At 37.6% G+C, this 18727-nt stretch overlaps 2 protein-coding genes across 15 annotated transcripts in view; one reads left to right on the top strand and one right to left on the bottom strand.

The window, feature by feature from the left end:
• Positions 1-7548, bottom strand: part of PTPN13 (protein tyrosine phosphatase non-receptor type 13) — a 247129-nt gene extending 239581 nt beyond the window's left edge. For 9 of the 14 annotated variants that reach the window (XM_019926680.3, XM_033857209.2, XM_019926685.3 and 6 more), the window contains exon 1: positions 7193-7546. The gene's annotated coding sequence lies outside the window, so the exon portion shown is untranslated. Of the gene's footprint in view, positions 1-7192 lie in introns of all 14 variants that reach the window. The other 5 variants (XM_073805434.1, XM_019926679.3, XM_019926687.3 and 2 more) reach the window with 2 other exon arrangements.
• LOC141278657 (uncharacterized) lies at positions 5447-17628 on the top strand. The gene is made up of 3 exons (XM_073804670.1): positions 5447-5467; positions 7067-8274; positions 17375-17628. Exons 1-2 carry the CDS (start codon positions 5447-5449, stop codon positions 7868-7870), a joined length of 825 nt encoding a protein of 274 aa, XP_073660771.1. The 3' UTR covers positions 7871-8274; positions 17375-17628.
• Positions 17629-18727: the final 1099 nt, after the last annotated feature.

The raw sequence follows: 18727 nt of genomic DNA, 5'->3' as shown, positions 1-18727 counted from the left end.
TGTACACACATAAACATTGAGAAAGATTAAGATGAAATCTTATTTTTAAAATGTAGCTCTGGGGCTTCCCTGGTGGCGCAGTGGTTGAGAGTCAGCCTGCCGATGAAGGGGACACAGGTTCGTGCCCCGGTCCGGGAAGATCCCACATGCCGCGGAGCGGCTGGGCCCGTGAGCCATGGCCGCTGAGCCTGCGCGTCCAGAGCCTGTGCTCCGCAACGGGAGAGGCCACAACAGTGAGAGGCCCCCATAACGCAAAAAAAAAAAAAAAAAAAAAAAATGTAGCTCTGTTTGGTCTTCAGCTATATAATGAGTATGACATATTATGTGATAACATTAAAATAGTTTCTTTTATTTAAAAATTGAAGGAAATTCCCATTAAATTTTAATAATGGAAAATAATATAGTCTAGATTTTTTCTTTGTAAGTGTAAGAATTATATAACTATGACACTGAAGGATATGTTGGCTTGAATTACAAATAAAACAGCAATACTGCCAGGTACTGTGTAATAACACATATACTATCTGTTATTTATTTCTGTATACCTCAAAGCAGTGCCAGAATTTCAAAGTTCTGATTGAATTCAACTGACTGGTACATATCCACAATATAGTTTTAGCTGGTTTCGATCTGATAATTGAATATTCCTAAATTATATTTATTGTATATTTAAAAAAATTATAAGTTATTTTGCTTTTTCTAATCTCAGAGTTGTTTTTTATTTTATTTTATTTTATTTATTTATTTATTTAATTTGGTTGCACCGGGTGTTATTTGTGGCATGCAAATTCTTAGTTGAGGCATGCATGTGGGATCTAGTTTTCTGACCAGGGATCGAACCCAGGGCCCCTGCAGTGGGAGCTCACAGTTTAAACACTGTACCACCAAGGGAAGTCCCTAAGAGTTGTTTTTTAATTGAAGTATAGTTGATCATTTTTTTTAAAAAATGAAACACCTATTTCAGCTTTCATGAAGTACAGCCATAAGGATACATTTTAGCTTTTGTAAATTTTCACACAGTACTTAGAAAACTGGTATATGTTGCATCTGAATCATCGTGTGAAGCTCATTCCTTCACTTCTAGAAACTAGCATCAGAGTCAAATCAAAATAGACTGTGTGAAGAATGAATTTAATCAATATTACGTTCAAATAATCCTATGAAATTACATCTCAGCAAAGTCAAGAATATGAAAGACATTGAGAGAATGAATTTGTCATTCAAAACATTACAAATAAGGGAAACTCCTGTGTCAAAACACTAATTATTTCTTTTTACTTCAACATTATATTTTCCAGAAGAGATATCTGACTACACTAAGACCTAAAATAAATAATCCCTTAATAGTTTAAATGTTTATTTTAAAAATTACACTTTTCTAGAGAAAGTGCTTAAGTAATACTTAAGCAGTTCTAAGAGTAACTAAGTTTCTTAAAAGGGTTCTCTTCTTTTAAAAAATTCTCAGGCTCTTTCTTCCTAAAAAAAAAAAAATACACCAACTTAGAATATTTTTAACACATTCTCAGATTATATAATCATTCTAACCTTAATTTAAGTTATTCAACAAGAATGTTTCATTTTTGTTCCACAACTACATAAGAAATAAGAGGAAAAGCATTAAAATATGAAAATGATACAGAATACAAAACATTCCATCAGACATCCTTTCAACAAAATAACTCTCAACATCTTGGATGCAAATTTTTCTGAACTGAGTAGTTAAAAAAGCATGTGTTTATGTTAAAAGAAATGAACAATCTACCAATAAGGAAAAAAGGAAGGAACGCTTTTAATTAAAAATAATGTTTCCATTTCTACCCACTTTAGTTTCTACTCACAACACAATAAACCAATAAAGAAAACTTTGATTTTTTTTTAAGGTGCTAAGGGGGGTGGTGCAGCTGAGATGAACTACATGTACAGTTTCTTCGAAGCTGTGCATCAGTAGTTAACAAGTGACAAACACCATTAAAATTCACGACATAGTGTTAGCTTTCAACCATCTCAAACTGCTTAGGAACCTCATTTTTGTTGAAGGGAATGCTTTCCTGTGGGAAGAAATAGTCTCAGGACTTCCTTGGTGGCGCAGTGGTTAAGAATCTGCCTGCCAACGCAGGGGACACGGGTTGGAGCCCAGGTCCGGGAAGATCCTACATGCCGCGGAGCAACTAAGTCTGTGCACCACAACTACTAAGCCTGCGTTCTAGAGCCGGATAGCCACAACTACTGAGCCTGTGTCCCACAACTACTGAAGCCCGCGTGCCTGGAGCCCATGCTCCACAACAAGAGAAGCCACCTCGATGAGAAGCCAGTGCACTGCAACGAAGAGTACCCCCGCTCGCCGCAACTAGAGAAAGCCCACACGCAGCAACAAAGACCCAACGCAGCCAAAAATAAATAAAAATATTTTTAAAAAAAAGAAAAGAAATAAAGTCCCTCATGCAACTCTATGTTCAAGTTAAAACCAATAAGACGGTTTTCTGTTGGAAAATTCAATTGTACCATATGGTAACTAAGAGTCTCCATTTGTAAAAGAAAAAAAAAAAGCTTCCCCAGATAGAAAAACCTTGAATCAAATTCCAACACTTAAGTTGAAATGATGACTTTCTCTATTTCCTGAAACTGTTGTAGTACACAAGAGCAATTAAGCAGTTGGCTGGATTCAGAGCATACTGATATAAATGATAAACATAAGGACACTCAAGTTCCTCCTCTCACTTAACTTTGAAAAGGAAAACCTCACAACTAGGTACAAGGAATTGAGGAAAGCGTTAAAAATGTGATATTTCTCCTCACTTAAAAAAAACTATCAAAAATAATATATTTTAAATTATAAATCTAAAGGAAATGACTATATATATCATATTTACCTCATTTCAGATGATGGGAAATTGTAAAACAAATTTCCAAACCTTTAGGTAATACAGAAGTTTCTGTGATGATAGAAATATTCCATATCTGAGCTGTTCAAAACAGGGGCTACTAGCCACAAGTGGCTACTGAGCACTTAAAATTTGGCTAGTGGGGGTAGGGAAGGACTGGGAATTTGGGATTAGCAGATTCAAACTATTATATATAGGATGGATAAGCAACAAGGTCATACTGTTTAGCACAGGGAACTATATTCAATATCCTGTGATAAACAATAATGGAAAAGAATATGAAAAAGAATATATGTATAACTGAGTCATTTTGCTATAGAGCAGAAATTAAACACAACATTGTAAATCAACTATACTTCAACAAAAAATTTTTTTTTAATTTGGCTAGTGGGAATAAGGAACTGAATTTTAAGTGATAGCTAATTAAATTAGTTTAAATTTAACCACATGTGCAGCTCTAAGGAACTGGAGGGAAATATTTATACCTTAAATTCTGATTCAAATAGTAAAAATCCTGTAGATGGGCATGTACATAGTTGCTTCTGAAACATATTTATTTTTTTTTAATTCCTGTGATTTATGTAGAGGAAAATACCAAAACACAACATAAAAATGTTGCTGCATTTGTGGGAATCAAATTTTCTATATTCACCTTCTAGAGAGGACTAGAATACTGGTTTGTAAGTTGGCTCCATGTTGTAATTTCTTAGGGCGCTTCCAAAAATAAGGATGTGTGGGTCTTACTCCCAAAGATTCTGGTTTAATTGGTCTGAATTGAGTCCTGGGCATAAAGATTTTTAAAACCTACCCAGGTGACTCTAACATGCAGCCAGAGTATCACTAAACTAGAAAGAAAATAAGAAACTGTTAAGTATAGATGCAGTGTGCAACCAAAGACATTTCTTTGCTGGTAGGCAAAGAGGGCCTTCCAACAACACAGATTCAAGTCAAAACCCCTGAGGGCTCTGGTGTGTTACATGTTCAGGAATGATTTGGGTGTACAATCATAAGTTTTTGCTATTATTGAATGTTATTCAATTATGTAAACGAGATTAGAAAGGAAGGAAATAAACTAAATACTGAGTGTCAATTTGCACTTGCCACTTTTGCATATATTATTTAATTTCATCCCCAACATACCTTGGGAAGTAGATATTATTAAATTATTTAAAGATGTGGAAAGTAAATTTAAAGATGTTCTCTAGGATTTGGACACATGTTTCTCTGACAGTAAAGTCCACATTCTATATACTACAGCAGAATTCTCTCTGAGGAAGTTTGTTTCAATAAATTTTCATACTGGAATCAAAGAAAAATAAAGAAAAAGCAAGATTCAGTGGTGGAGCACAGGATAAGGCAAACATACTTAAACAGGTGCTTAAACCAGTTCCTGTATTTCCTAAGCACCTGATAGCAAACCCGGGGAAAAACATGTTCATCTGTGGTTCAAATCTACAGCAGCCTCAACACTAGACCATTTAGAAGTTGCTGCCTTTCTATCCTAAGAAGTTAAGTAATTGGTCTCCTACTGCCTCACAATCTATTAGCTATAGTCATACATTCTTCATACAGGATAGAACAGTATGCTTATTCACAGTGACTGACACTAAACAAGAATAAGACAGGGGTCTTAAAGATATTTTCATTTTGCCCCCTAGACTCACAGGATTACTGGGATTACTCCTCGTGGAGTAGTTTACAGACCACAGTTTTGATGTGACATGCTTACAGTGACTATGTAACTTTAACTTAGATCATTGATGTTCTATATTAATTACTCATTAAAAGCTTTTTAAATCCAGGTCCTGGGTTGTTCAACCTATCTTAATTTTCAAATTAAGAAAAGTTGTCAGTGGAAAAAATTGGAAATCCAGAGCAACAGACCCTCACCCTTCCCATCAGCACTAATCCTTCTATTCTGAGACCCAATATCCTTTCTCCTTTTTCAGGCTCCAGCAGTGTAAAGGGACATTAACTCAAATGAGTCACACTTGGTTACATCAGAGGCCTGAGAGGAGAAAACCTTCAATTCTCTATTCTAATTAATGGCACAGACTTCTCCCAAAGCATATTCCAAAATAAGAAAATGTTGACAGGAGTAACTCCTAAAATGCACAGGCTTGGAGTATGGCAGTGTTTCCTTTCTATTTCAATTGGTATTAATTACAATTTAATTATACCACAAAAAATATTTTGTAGTTTATTTAATAATGTCAAACTCTTGTCAAAAAAAGAGAGAGACCATTGTAAAGCAATTATACTCCAATAAAGATGTTAAAAAAAAAAGAGGAAGAAGCTGCAGCAGCTTATTCTCAGTAGTCCCTTTCTCTAGCTCATTTGGAATGGGCAATAAGATAAGCTGGAAAAATACATACTCAATTGATATAGGGGAAGTTACAATGCCCCTCATCCAATCCCTGACCTATTAAAAGCAGAATAAAGCAAGGATTTGACCTGTTTTTCTTAATTAAAAAATACATAAATTCCATTCATTTCAAGATTGATACCTATCATCTACCAAAAACAATTAGCCAATTCTCACATTCACTTCCTGCATTTGAGGCATGCCTCCAGAAAAACATAATGTAAGTTTTACAACTTTTGACCCCACCATAGTATCAAAATCCATCTTTGCAATTGACACTGGTTTTAATGGTTTGTGTATGTGTGTTTATTGTGACATGAAAATCTATTTATAAATATTTTCAGATGCTGGTAATCACCCTCCAAAAAACAGCAGGCTTTACATGCAAGTAAAAGTTTTGGTGGGACAAATGTAAATTCAAACCTACATAATAGATTTTTTTAAAAAGTTCTTGTATCAACTATACTCCAATAAAAATTAAATAAATAAAAAATTTTTTAAAGTTCATGTAAAAGTGAAACACACTTCAAATTAGTTCCTTTTCTTAATAACTAACCCTAGATATTTTTTCTATTTTTAATTCCACCTTCCATCCTACCATCTCCCCAACACATACTTCCACAAGGCCTCTAGAACATCAAAGTTAGAATACAAAGTTATTATGAAAAAACTATAATAAACTTAAGATTGGACAATAAAGCAGTCAATTCGCCTCTGTACGAATTTACTGAATCAATACATGCATGAACTTAATAAATAATGCTAATGATATTAACATAAGAAATAATTTGTATCATAGCACCAACACAAACAGCCAATGAACAGGAAGCAAGTTTTCACGTTGACCCTCCCAACCCAGTCAACAAGAATTTGGGAAAATACCAACGCTTGTTTCATAATACAACGACTTCCATTTTTTCCCCATCCTTTAGTAAACTCTGTAGATCTAAATTTTAAAATCCTTCTAATTAGTTACCTGCATTCTTCAACCCACAGATCAGGTGTCCTACATTTCATTTAGGTCCCCGCCTTGAAAACAAACCCGATTGCCCCATTTTCTGAGAGGTAAACTCAGCTCCAGGCAGCTCCCCATGAAGTCACCGCGTTTGTTATTTCAAAGATGCAATTAAACGAAAATGACACAAGGCTGTCCAAGAGATTAGTTGGAAGTGTATGGAGGTGTCTATCATATATGTGTAAGGCCATTGAAAACTGTATTGCTGTTAACCTATTTTAGTGGTAATATTTCTCCCCATTCCCCCTTCTCCAGTGTATTCATAACAGAGGGAAATTAAACTTTGTAAAAACTTTCTTGCTTCTACCAAACTTTAGCTTTCCAGCTTTCGGTACTACAGTATCTTGTAATGAGTAAAGGAGAGAGGGAGAGGGGTGGTTAGCTCCACTCAGAGAAAAGCAATAAAAGAGCTTGCATCAGGCAGTGTCTCTCCCTCTGCCCCCTCTTCCCTACCACCCAACCCCCTCTTCTCCGAGCCCTTACATATACACATTCTTCTCGGCGGCCTCTAACCACACCATGTCCACAATCATTTACAGAAATTAGAAACAGACTCTGGGAGCCCTTCCCTTAGCACGCACAGAGCAGAGATGTAGTAGCAAGATGGGGCAATGTCACTCTCTATTACCCCACAATCTCTTACCCCCTCTGGGGTTTAATTCCCGAGAATCCGACTTTCCTCCGCGGAGAAGGTGAATCTACCTAATTCACAATAAAACATCATCTCATCCCTCCCCACCCCAGCAACCCCACCCCCACCTAACACACCAAAACACTCCAACCAAAAAAAGTTCCTTCCACCAGGGCAACAGGGTGGATTTTAGGGGTTCGGGCAAAAGCAGAGAGAGGAGGAAGAGAGCGAGCGCGGTGCACTTTGTTGGGCACTTTCCGCACACGCAGTCCAGAGCCCAAGGCAGCTCTCGTCCTTACCCGCTCTTCCGGAGACCCGGTCCTACTACTGGAGCGCGGGACGAGGGCTGCGGGGACGCGGCGTCAGGGTGGGCAGCCGGCAGCCCCCGCGGGCGCCCAGAGCCTCCACCTCTTCTTCCCCAAGCGGCTGCGAGCGTGGGCCGAAGGAGCTGGAGAAGGAGCCTGGGGAGGGGGAAAAGAGGAGCAGCATCTCCTCCTCCTCCACGCCTCCGAAACGCCCCTCCAGCCGCGACCCCGGCCGACCGCCTGACCTTCGAGCGCTCGCGCACCCTTCCCGGCCCTCTGCTGCCCCGTACGCCTCCAAGGGCTTCGCCAAACCCTCTGGTGCGGAACGGCTCAACTCCTGCAGCCGGCTCCGAGCGCTGCCGAGGCGGCAGAGGCGGACCGGGAAGCCAGGGAGTGCTGCTCGCCAGCAAGACGGTCTCTAGGGGATGTAATCATGGTGTGTCACCCTCGCCGCGCCGCGGCTGCCGGAGCTACTCGCTCCACTCGGGCTACACCTCACGCGCCCGCACCGGCTCCGCCCAGTTCATGTCAATCAACCCTCCCCGGATTCCCGGAGCACAGCGGATCTCCGACCCCGCCGTCCCCTCGGCCTCATTGGCCCGACGGCCCTCCAGCCCCGCCCCCTCCCTAGGGACAAGGTCGCCGGGGAGACAGGCGCCCAGGTTCCCATGACAACCGGAGCCTTGGGCCTGGCTTTTCGCGTTCTTCTGGCTTGCCAGACGCTCAGGTTGATGGCCTGGCAGCGAAGTTCTTAGCCCCTGCGGGGTGGGCTCCTAATTTCTGGCCAAGTTGAAAATGCAGCCGACCGCCCCCACACTTCCAACTTCAGAAACAGAACTTTGTGGCCCAGCAGAGTGCGAGGGAGAGTGAAAAATGCCCTGCTCTTCCCCTGTCAATCGAAATAACCCCTCCCCCCTTGCCCTCCCTTGCCTCCAGCCTTGTTTCCATATTCCCACCGGGCGGATTTGGGCTTTGAAAGGGTGAGGAGAAGAAGAATGAGAGAAAGAGCAGGGCTGTGCCAGCTCCCTGCAGCAATATAGCGACTTGGAAAAGGCGGGGTCAATGAAAACATCTCGGTGAGTATTCCCACAGTTGTAAAATGATCTTCAAAGGTATGGTGGCAACACTTGGTAAACCCCAAATGCCCTCAGGAAAACTCACATTCTCATATTTGTAAAAAAAAAAATATATATATATAAATTCTTGTAATTTTCCTTCTGAAGCTCAGATAATCCTAAATTTAAAAAAAATAAGTAAAATGTTTGACAAAATGTAATAAAATAAAGGCATCCATTTTTCTATAGGACTACACATTACAACTTGGCAGAAGTATGTCCTAGCAGCTATGACCCTCCTGCAAGCTAAAAGATTTGGGTTACAACAATTTACAAGGAAGTCTTACTGAGTTAATTTAGTCTTGGACCCCTAATGTTGAGCCCTAGGTGAAACTTAACTTCATGGCTGGTTCCAAAATGGAGAGATCTGAAGCAAAGTTAGAGCTGCAACCCTAGCCCCTGAGGCTGCTGTACACGTATGATGAATGAGGGGATTAATAGTAATGATTTACCTTTGGCGAGCCTTGAGTTTTCATTATCTCATTTACTAAATGAATATCTGTGATGGATGTGTTCAGTCAAATATGCCTTGCAAATGTGCACTGAATGTGATTACTCACAGCGCTAAACAATAGAAAATGCACAGCAGAATTTTAAGATAAGGGTTCTGCCCTCAAGGAGATAACCACAGAGCCTAAGAAAGAAAACTAGCATTCTTGAAACAATTTGAGATTATAGTTAGAATGTGCAGCCAAACACTGAGTGCAGTAGTCAATGAGAGAAAGTCTGTGTTATGTAGAAAGGGCTGGATTAGTCAGATTAAGGAGGAAAGGAATTTAAACTGGGCTTTGAAGGGTAGGGAGTGGGATGAAAGAAGCAAAGATGAAGAAAGACATTTGAAGGAAACAAAGTAAAACCAAAGTGCAACAGCAGGAATAGAGTGGTGAAAGTAAATAACAGTGAGAAGATCAGCCAAGTTGAACTAGAGACAGAAATGAAGGATTGGAGCCCTTTTCCCAGGCTTTCCCCCATTTTCTGAAGTAGTTTTTAAATGTTCTGGTTGAAGTATCAGAGTGGTAAGGTAGAGAGGGAGAGGTAGTTTCGTGAGAATAAAAACCTTCATGGAACATCAGCCGCTGTTTGCCACTGAGAGAAAGTTCATGTATGTATTAGAAAGAAAAGCAACATCCATAATACTTGGAATAACTTGTGAATTCATGTCAGAAAGAAAGTATAAAGAGTATAGTGTTGGAAATTTTCACAAAAGTAGACAAACCACAGTGTTATGAGCAGTTTTCCTTTTTTTTTTTTTTGCATTAAGACCATTTCAGGTGATTGCCCTCAAGGCTCTTTCACCAGTAATCCTTCTGTTTTGTATGAGCTGAAAGGCTGGTTTTAAAATAAATGGCTGTGATACCAAAATCTGATAAAGTGTACACAAAAGAGAAATCTATAGGTTAATCTCCTTTTGGATATAATATAAAATTAAAATACAATATTAACAATAGAAACTAGAACTACATTACAAATGACATGCCAAAGTTAAGAGGAATTATGCCAGGTATATAAGAATAATTCAATAATAGAAAACTTATTCATATAGTTGACTATATTAATAAGTCAAAGGAGAAAAGCTGTATGTGTCTTAATTGATATTGAAAAGGATTTTGTAAAATCCAGCATCATTCCTTAATAAAAATTTTTAAAGAATATATTTTTATATCAAAGCCAGAAACTTGCTGAATAATGAAACACTCTACTTATTCCTGCTGAAGTCAGGAACAAGGCCAAGAATGCCCACCATCACACCATGTAAGGCAATGACAGCCCATGAAATTAGATATGGAATAGAAACAAGAAATTAAATACTGAAAATGTTAGGATTGTCATCTGTTTGCAAATTATATGAAAACTCCAGGGATCAATAGAAAACCTTTTAGAAGCAATAAAAGATGAGTTAGAGTAACATTTTACATTTTGGTAGACAAAACCAAGAAGTGGTACAAGTTACAGTCATCCTAATACAGATGGAAAGTTTGATAGTGTGCTCTGTTTCTTCACACCCTCACCAACACAGTATCATCAAACTTTTTGATCTTTGCCAGTCTAATAGATACAAAATGCTACCACATTACAGCTTTAATTTCCATTCTCTTATGAGCATCTTTTTATATGCTTACAAGCCATTCTATTTTCTGTTATCAAAAATATTATCCCATGTTTTCTTCTAGAACTTTTATATATAGCCTTCACAGTTTATTCTTTGATCCATATGGAATTTATTTTGGTGGCAGCAGCAGCTATCCATTTGTCCCCCAAAACCTTAAAAGAATTTGGAAATTTTACTACATAACATGTAAAGCTTCTATAGAGTAATAAAATGACAATGAATAAGGAATTTACAAAAGAAGAAATTCAGAAAAGCAATGAATATTTAAAAATAAAACAACTGTATAAATAAAAATTAAAACAAAATGAGATATTTATAACTATCAAATTAGAAAAATACTATCAAATTAGAAAAATACTTTTAAAGACATATCTGATATTGGTGAAAATATGTGAAATAGATATTGTCTCATCATTGTTGGTAGGATTATAAGTTGGCTTATTCCATTTGGGAGTGCAACTGCAGTGTCTTTCATAATTTATAATGTTTATATCCTTTAACTTACTCCATTTTGGAAATTTATCCTATAGAAATATTTATACACATGACCAGAGATATAATCAAGAATATTCTTTGCAGTATTGTTGATAGTCATAAAATTAAAAACAGCTGGAGAGGGTGTGGAGCAAAGGGAACCCTCTTGCACTGTTGGTGAGAATGTAAATTGATACAACCACTATGGAGAACAGTATGGAGGTTTCTTAAAAAACTAAAAATAGAACTACCATATGACCCAGTAATCCCACTACTGGGCATATACCCTGAGAAAACCATAATTCAAAAAGACACATGCACCCCAGTGTTCATTGCAGCACTATTTACAATAGCCAAGACATGGAAGCATGCCTATCAACAGAAGAATGGATAAAGAAGATGTGGTACATATATATAATGGAATATTACTCAGCCATAAAAAGGAGTGAAATTGGGTCATTTGTAGAGACGTGGATGGACCTAGAGACTATCATACAGAGTGAAGTAAGTCCGAAAGAGTAAAACAAATATTGTATATAAACACATATATGTGGAATCTAGAAAAATGGTACAGATGAACCAGTTGGCAAGGCAGAAATATAGACACAGATGTAAAGAACAAACGTATGGACACTAAGTGGAGAGAGTGCGTGGGGGGTGGTGGTGGGATGAATTGGGAGATTGGGATTGACGTGTATGCACTAATATGTATAAAATAGATTAATAAGAACCTGCTGTATAAAAAATAAATAAAACTAAAAACAAAGTAAATGTCCATAATGGTGGATTGCTTAAATTAACTATGGTCACCCACATATACTACCTATTGACAAAATCAAGTGGCTGTACAGAATGATCTGATTTCTCTTCAAAAGTACTTATATCTATGTATATGGCAAAAGTACTTATATCTATGTATATCTATATCTATGTATATGTATATCTATGTATATGGCATATATGTATATACATACATATATCTATGTATGTATATATGTATATATATACATATATATGTATATATACATATATATCTATGTATATGTATATATCTATGTATATGTATATGGCAAGTACTTATATCTATGTATATGTATATATGTATACTGTTAACAGTGGTTTCTATGAGGATTTTTATTTAAAATCTTCACAAAAAGCATGTTTACTTTTGTTTTTGTTTTTTTTAATTCACACTCCATTACTTTTATTTATTTATTTGTTTCTTTGTTTATTTATTTATGGCTGTGTTGGGTCTTCGTTGCTGCACACGGGCTTTCTCTAGTTGCGGCGAGCCGGAGCTACTCTTCATTGAGATGTGCAGCCTTCTCACTGCGGTGGCTTCTCTTGTTGTGGAGCACAGGCTCTAGTTGTGTGGGCTTCAGTAGTTGTCGCACGCGGGCTCAGTAGTTGTGGCTTGCAGGCTCTAGACCGCAGGCTCAGTAGTTGTGGTGCACGGGCTTAGTTGCTCCACAGCATTTGGGATCTTCCCAGACCAGGGCTCGAACCCGTGTCCACTGCATTGGCAGGTGGATTCTTAACCACTGTGCTACCAGGGAAGTCCCATGTTTACTTTTCTATAAAAAGCCAAGGGGGTTAAAAGGCAAACTGCCAGCTGGAAAATAAATTAGTCATGGGGATGTAGCATACAGCAAAGGGACTATAGTTAGTAATACTCTATTGTACATTTGAAAGTTGCTAAGAGAGTAGATCTTAAAAGTTTTCATCATGAGAAAAAAATTTTTGTAAATTAATTAAATTTAAATTAAATTAAAAATTCAGGGACTTCCCTGGGGGCGCCTCAAAGGTTGAAATGAATTCTAGGCTAATCTAAATCTGTAAATAGCAGTCTTTTTCCAGCTGGCTTCTTATGTTCATCTCAATATAAAATATTTGTATTCTGGCTTGTACTAACTATGCTAGTGTTTTTTTCCACCTTTAAGCCCAGAAACATATTATCCTTTCTTGCTTACAGAGTAAGGACTGTGATGGGAACTTTGCCCAGGTGAGAATCAGAAGCAAGATAAGTAATCCACCAAAACATGAGCAGGTAATTGGAGCACAAACTCTGACAGTGCTTAAGGAAGACTTTGTGAGGCAGTACTAACACTTCCAAGTGAACCAAGAATTAGCTAGGGAAAAAATGCAGCAATGGAAACCAGATAGGACTACAGTTACCCTCAGGTCCGTTGAATAGGCAGGTTATTTTCTTTTGGTGGTAGCTGAACTCTCTTTAAAATGTGAGAATTCCCCTAGGATGTAGAGTTACATGACAGCAATGGCAAAGATAACTCTAAACATTGGGAGGCAGCCTTGTAGCTCAGTACACTGAAAGAGCACAGCATTTGCACTCAGAAGACCTAAGTACAAATCTTGGCAAGTCGGGCTTCCCTGGTGGCGCAGTGGTTGAGAGTCCACCTGACGATGCAGGGGACACGGGTTCGTGCCCCGGTCCGGGAAGATCCCACATGCCGCGGAGCGGCTGGGCCCGTGAGCCATGGCCGCTGAGCTTGCGCGTCCGGAGCCTGTGCTCCGCAACGGGAGAGGCCACAACAGTGAGAGGCCCGCGTACTGCAAAAACAAACAAACAAACAAACAAATCTTGGCAAGTCACCTAACTTCTTTGAGCATCATTTTCCTCTTTTATAAAGTGAAGGAAATAAGAATAGCTGATATGTTCCACATATCGCCTGTAATGTTCTTTCAGTATTCAATAGGATTATATGAAATACACGTATGAAAACGATTTGTGAACTTTAAAGAACTGTTTTAAAAAATCAAATAACAGTAATAACCACAGCTGTACAGATTTTTGGAATTAGTGTTTTAGTGTAAATGAGAAAGAAATTTTACATAATCTCTTTCATTCTTAAGACGAACTTTAGAAAATATTTACTAGGTGCCAGGGCTAGCCAGTCCTATGAAAGGTTAAGTCAGAAAAATTTAATTGTGGTGCTTCTGTATCTTCTGCTTTTCTTTGCCAGCCAGATTCTTGGCTCTTTTCCAATTTCCCCCTACTGGCCCCAAACTGACCAGGGCTTATTAGTTACTCTGATTAGGGCTGGCACCCTGTTAGGTTAAAAGCATTCACCCTACTCCTGCTTGATTTGCCAAGTGCTCTACCTGACTCAAAATATTTCTCTCCCCTGAATGCCTCAGCTGGTAATTCTCACTTTTAGTCACTAATGAGTTAAACTACAAGGTGTTAACTTTAAAAGTTTGAAGCTTTACCATCAAAAGTTTGAAGCTTTACCTTCCAGCTTTCTCTCTTTGCATATTAGTATGATTGATTTATCACATTAGGTAGTTGTCACTTTAAACCTGGAGGGCGAGAGATACTGGAGAGGTAAATTTTAATTAATGAAGGGGAAGGAGGAATGAGGGGAAGCTAGTTTCATTATGAGTGGAAGAGAAAGAATGAGAGAAAGGAATTTGGTGGGGAAGAGGTATGTGGTATGAGGGTGGCCCTTAGGGCTGATGATACCAAGGGAGGGGATCAGAGAAGTATATGTAGTACTAAAGGGGTGTGGCACTGAAGTCAAACTGCCTAATTCACAATTTTTTCTAGGGCTGGTCCTGTCTGACTCATTTCTACTACTTGTCCTGGCAAGTTATGTAACTGCCTCTTCACTTTGGTTGAAGGGAGTATGGCAAATAAGCACAGCCCTTCTGCTTTTTGAAACTTAGCCATATCTCAACATACACAAAGTAATTTAATGTGAATATGCTGTCATCTAAATCTGACCTACTGGGACTTGCCTTAGGATTCATGACTGTTAATCTTGATTTCTTTGTGTGTTCCCAGAAATGGAAACCAAATCAGAAGTTAAGCTTTCTAGTTTATGTTTTGTCTTAAAGAGGGTGATTTTACACTGTCTGATGAGAGCGAGCTGCTGCACAAGAAAAGGCTTTGTTAGGTGGAATTGGAATGTTTAATAAAATAAAGGATCACTTTGTAAAAAATTTCTCAAAAGTTGATTGCCTTGATTTTTTCATTCTCCCCTGTAATGTCTAAAAGAAAACTTAGGAGGAAAAATGGTCTTATTTATGGAAACTGGTTATCAGTTTAGGGCCAAATCCAGGCTTATGATATCATATAAATGGGAGAAATATTGAACCTGCCACACTTTACAACCACATGAAGAGAGGAAATTTGTCTTGGAGAACTGAAGCTAAGCAGTCCTTTGGTTCATCTAAAAAGTGTAAGTAGGGAACTGTAAAAAATTATACATATATAACTTAGGCATTTTACTTTTACTAAAAACCTATCATTATGCATTCATTAGCAAATCTTTTGATGCTGGGTCAAGGCCTTTCTGACCATGAATCTGCTGTTTAGAGTTCCAGGTTGTCTTTTTTACATAAACCCTTCTCAAATGCAAAATCTACAATTTTCTGTTTTGTTTTTTGTTAAAGGAAACACAGAACCTAAGGATACTCATGAAATAATATGACTTAGAGTATTTCTATATTTGTATAATATATTCCAGTTTTCTTGCTTCTGGTAATTTGTGGCAGTAATTTGCCTTTCTTTTCTTTTTTTTTTATTATAATTATTTCTTTTTGTTTTGTTTTATTATATTTTTTACCTTATTTTAAGGATGGGTATTCTTATTTCTGTAAACATGTCATTTCAATTTTCATAGGATTTGCATCAAATCTGTAGACTGCTTTGAATAGTATGGACATTTTAATTTTTTAATGCCTTCCAATCCATGAACATGAGATGTCTTTCCACTTATTTGAATCTTCTTTATTTCTTTCAGCAATGTTTCAGCCTCCTTTCTGTAGCATTCAACTTTTTAAAATTGTTGTAAAATATACATAACATAAAATTAACCACTTTCAACTTCATTTGCAATAGGAAAAATATCTTTTATACTTAATAAAGTATTTAAAATTTAAATTACCTAATTACATTAGCAAGAATAACTAACATTAAGAGTTTGGAAAACTAAAACAATTGATTTTTATGTAAGCTTCATAAGGGCAGGATTTTTGTCTGTTTTATTCCCTCCTGTGTCCCTAACTGCTAGAACGATGCCTGTCACATAGTAGATACTCAGACACTATTAAGGGAATGAATGGATGGCTCTTGGTAGTTGTTAACAGCTGGAGGAAGGATAAATGTGCGTATACAATGATATAGCCCATTAGTAAACCTCAAAAGGCCACAGACCTCAGTCTGTGTGTCTTACAGAGGGAATAGAGAACATTAATCTCGTGGTTTGACTAAGTGAAGGTCATTTAATAGCGCTTCTATTTTACTTTGAAAAATTCCCGTGTAATGCTGAGCACAGTCTCTTATACACAATGTCTTCAGAAAATATTAATCTTTGTTGATTGTTGGTTGATATCACTCTACTGAGGGAGGGAGGCACAAGAGGCCTGTTTTGGGGGGGAAAACAAAGAGCCAGGGTAGTTAATTTGATATTATCATGAATGAAGTTAAAGTTTGTATAGTTTTGGTAAAACCAAAGTCTTGATAATATTTGCACTATATGTGCAAAAACTGTTGCTTAATTTTGTCTGTTTCATACGACTATTGTAAATCATATATTGAAAATCCTATGTTTATATTAGTAATATGGCATCTAGCCCTTGAAAATAATATAATTTTATAATGTACTTCTAACAACATAAACAAATATGTATTAGCTATTTTGCCTTGGACATTTAAGTTTGTTCTTCCCAATAGGGATTGTTTTTGACTTTGAAAGAGCTAGAGATTACTTTTGGTTTATTTTTCTATTTTTTCATAAATGGATTGGATATTTGTTATTACTTTCACTTTCACAGTTGATAAATATTTCTTGTACTTTTGAAGAGAAAGGAAAAAACTTTCAGATTTACTATGATGCTCCTGAGAATTCCTATTATACTTGACACCTGATTAATGATATTTTAACAGAAAATTAATTTCTATTTGGGCATCAGTTCTGCAAATCTTTTGGTTCACACACCACTTCAGGGTTTGAAGAGCGATTTACCATGTTTTCATAATTTCTAGAAATTTATCAGTGCCAACTAGTAACATATAAGAATATTCAGTTCAACTGTTATGTTATGCTTTTATTCCTATTAATAATGATTTTTAAAATTGATAGTCTCTTCAAAGCTACAGATATAGATTGTATAAAGAATTTCAAATTCTTACATCTCAATCTTCACCAAAATAGCACACATACACATGATGACAAACAACTCAAAGAAAGATAAGTTGGCTACACAAAACTGAACAAGAGTGAACATACAAATTTGTTCAGACAGAACACCCATTTGGGGGGATTTCATGTGACTGAAATATCATTGATGGAGTTTTGATAAAGTGCTTGCTGTTTTTCTTTGTTTTCAATTTCCTGCTTGTGACTATACATAATTTTCACGGAATAATCTTGATTTAATTTTCATAATTAGAGAGCTGATAAAATCTATATTTTACAGTTCTTATCATTTTTTTTTTTTTTTTTTTTTTTACAGACTTCAAAATGAATCTCAGGACTTCCCTGGTGGTACCGTGGTAAAGAATCCGCCTGCCAATGCAGGGGACACAGGTTTGAGCCCTGGTCCAGGAAGATCCCACATGCCACAGAGCAACTAAGCCTGTGCACCACAACTAATGAGCCTGTGCGCCTGCAGCCTGTGCTCTGCAACAAGAGAAGCCACCGCAGTGAGAAGCCCGCTCAACACAATGAATGAGTAGCCCCCCTGCGCGCAGCAACAAAGACCCAATGCAGCCAAAAATAAATAAATTAAAAAAGAAAAAATGAATCTCTTTATTCACGCATTTTGAAAGTGGTTATTTTGTGATTCACATGCTAAAAATATGACAACAGTTGTTATATATAAACCATTCTTATGGTGTTCATATATATAGGCATAGTAACTCAATATCATCTCTTTACTTTTTTTTTTTTATTTATTTATGGCTACGTTGGGTCTTCGTTGCTGCACGGGGGATTTCTCTAGGTGGAGGCGGCTATTCTTTGTTGCGGTGTGCAGGCTTCTCATTGCGCATCCTCTCTTGTTGTGGAGCACAGGCTCCAGGCACATGGCTCGCCGGCTCTAGAGCGCAGGCTCAGTAGTTGTGGTGCACGGGCTTAGTTGCTCCGTGGCATGTGGGATCTTCCTGGAACAGGGCTCAAACCCGTGTCCCCTGCATTGGCAGGCGGATTCCTAACCACTGCGCCACCAGGGAAGCCCATCATCTCTTTACTTTATATACACTTTTTTTTTTCTGGAATTTGTGAATTTTATTTTATTTATTTTTTTATACAGCAAGTTCTTATTACTCATCAATTTTATACACATCAGTGTATACATGTCAATCCCAATCACCCAGTTCATCCCACCACCACCCCCACCCCCTGCAGCTTTCCCCACTTGGTGTCCATATGTTTGTTCTCTACATCGGAGTCTCAATTTCTGCCCTACAAACCAGTTCATCTGTACCATTTTTCTGGGTTCCACATATATTCGTTAATATACAATATTTGTTTTTCTATATCTAACTTACTTCACTCTGTGTGACAGTCTCTAGATCCATCAACGTCTCAACAAATGACCCAATTTCATTCCTTTTCATGGCTGAGTAATATTCCATTGTATATAGGTACCATATCTTCTTTATCCATTTGTCTGTAGATGGGCATTTAGGTTGCTTCCATGACCTGGCTATTGTAAATAGTGCTGCAATGAACATTGGGGTGTATGTGTCTTTTTGAATTATGGTTTTCTCTGGGTATATGCCGAGTAGTGGGATTGCTGGGTCATATGGTAATTCTATTTTTAGTATTTTAAGGAACCTCCATACTGTTCTCCATAGTGGCTGTA

The sequence above is a fragment of the Tursiops truncatus genome, chromosome 5 (assembly GCF_011762595.2).
Source record: "Tursiops truncatus isolate mTurTru1 chromosome 5, mTurTru1.mat.Y, whole genome shotgun sequence".
NCBI classification, from domain to species: Eukaryota; Metazoa; Chordata; class Mammalia; order Artiodactyla; family Delphinidae; genus Tursiops; species Tursiops truncatus.
The sequence above is the reverse complement of the archived record's forward strand: the minus strand, read 5'-3'. Positions and strand labels throughout refer to the sequence as shown.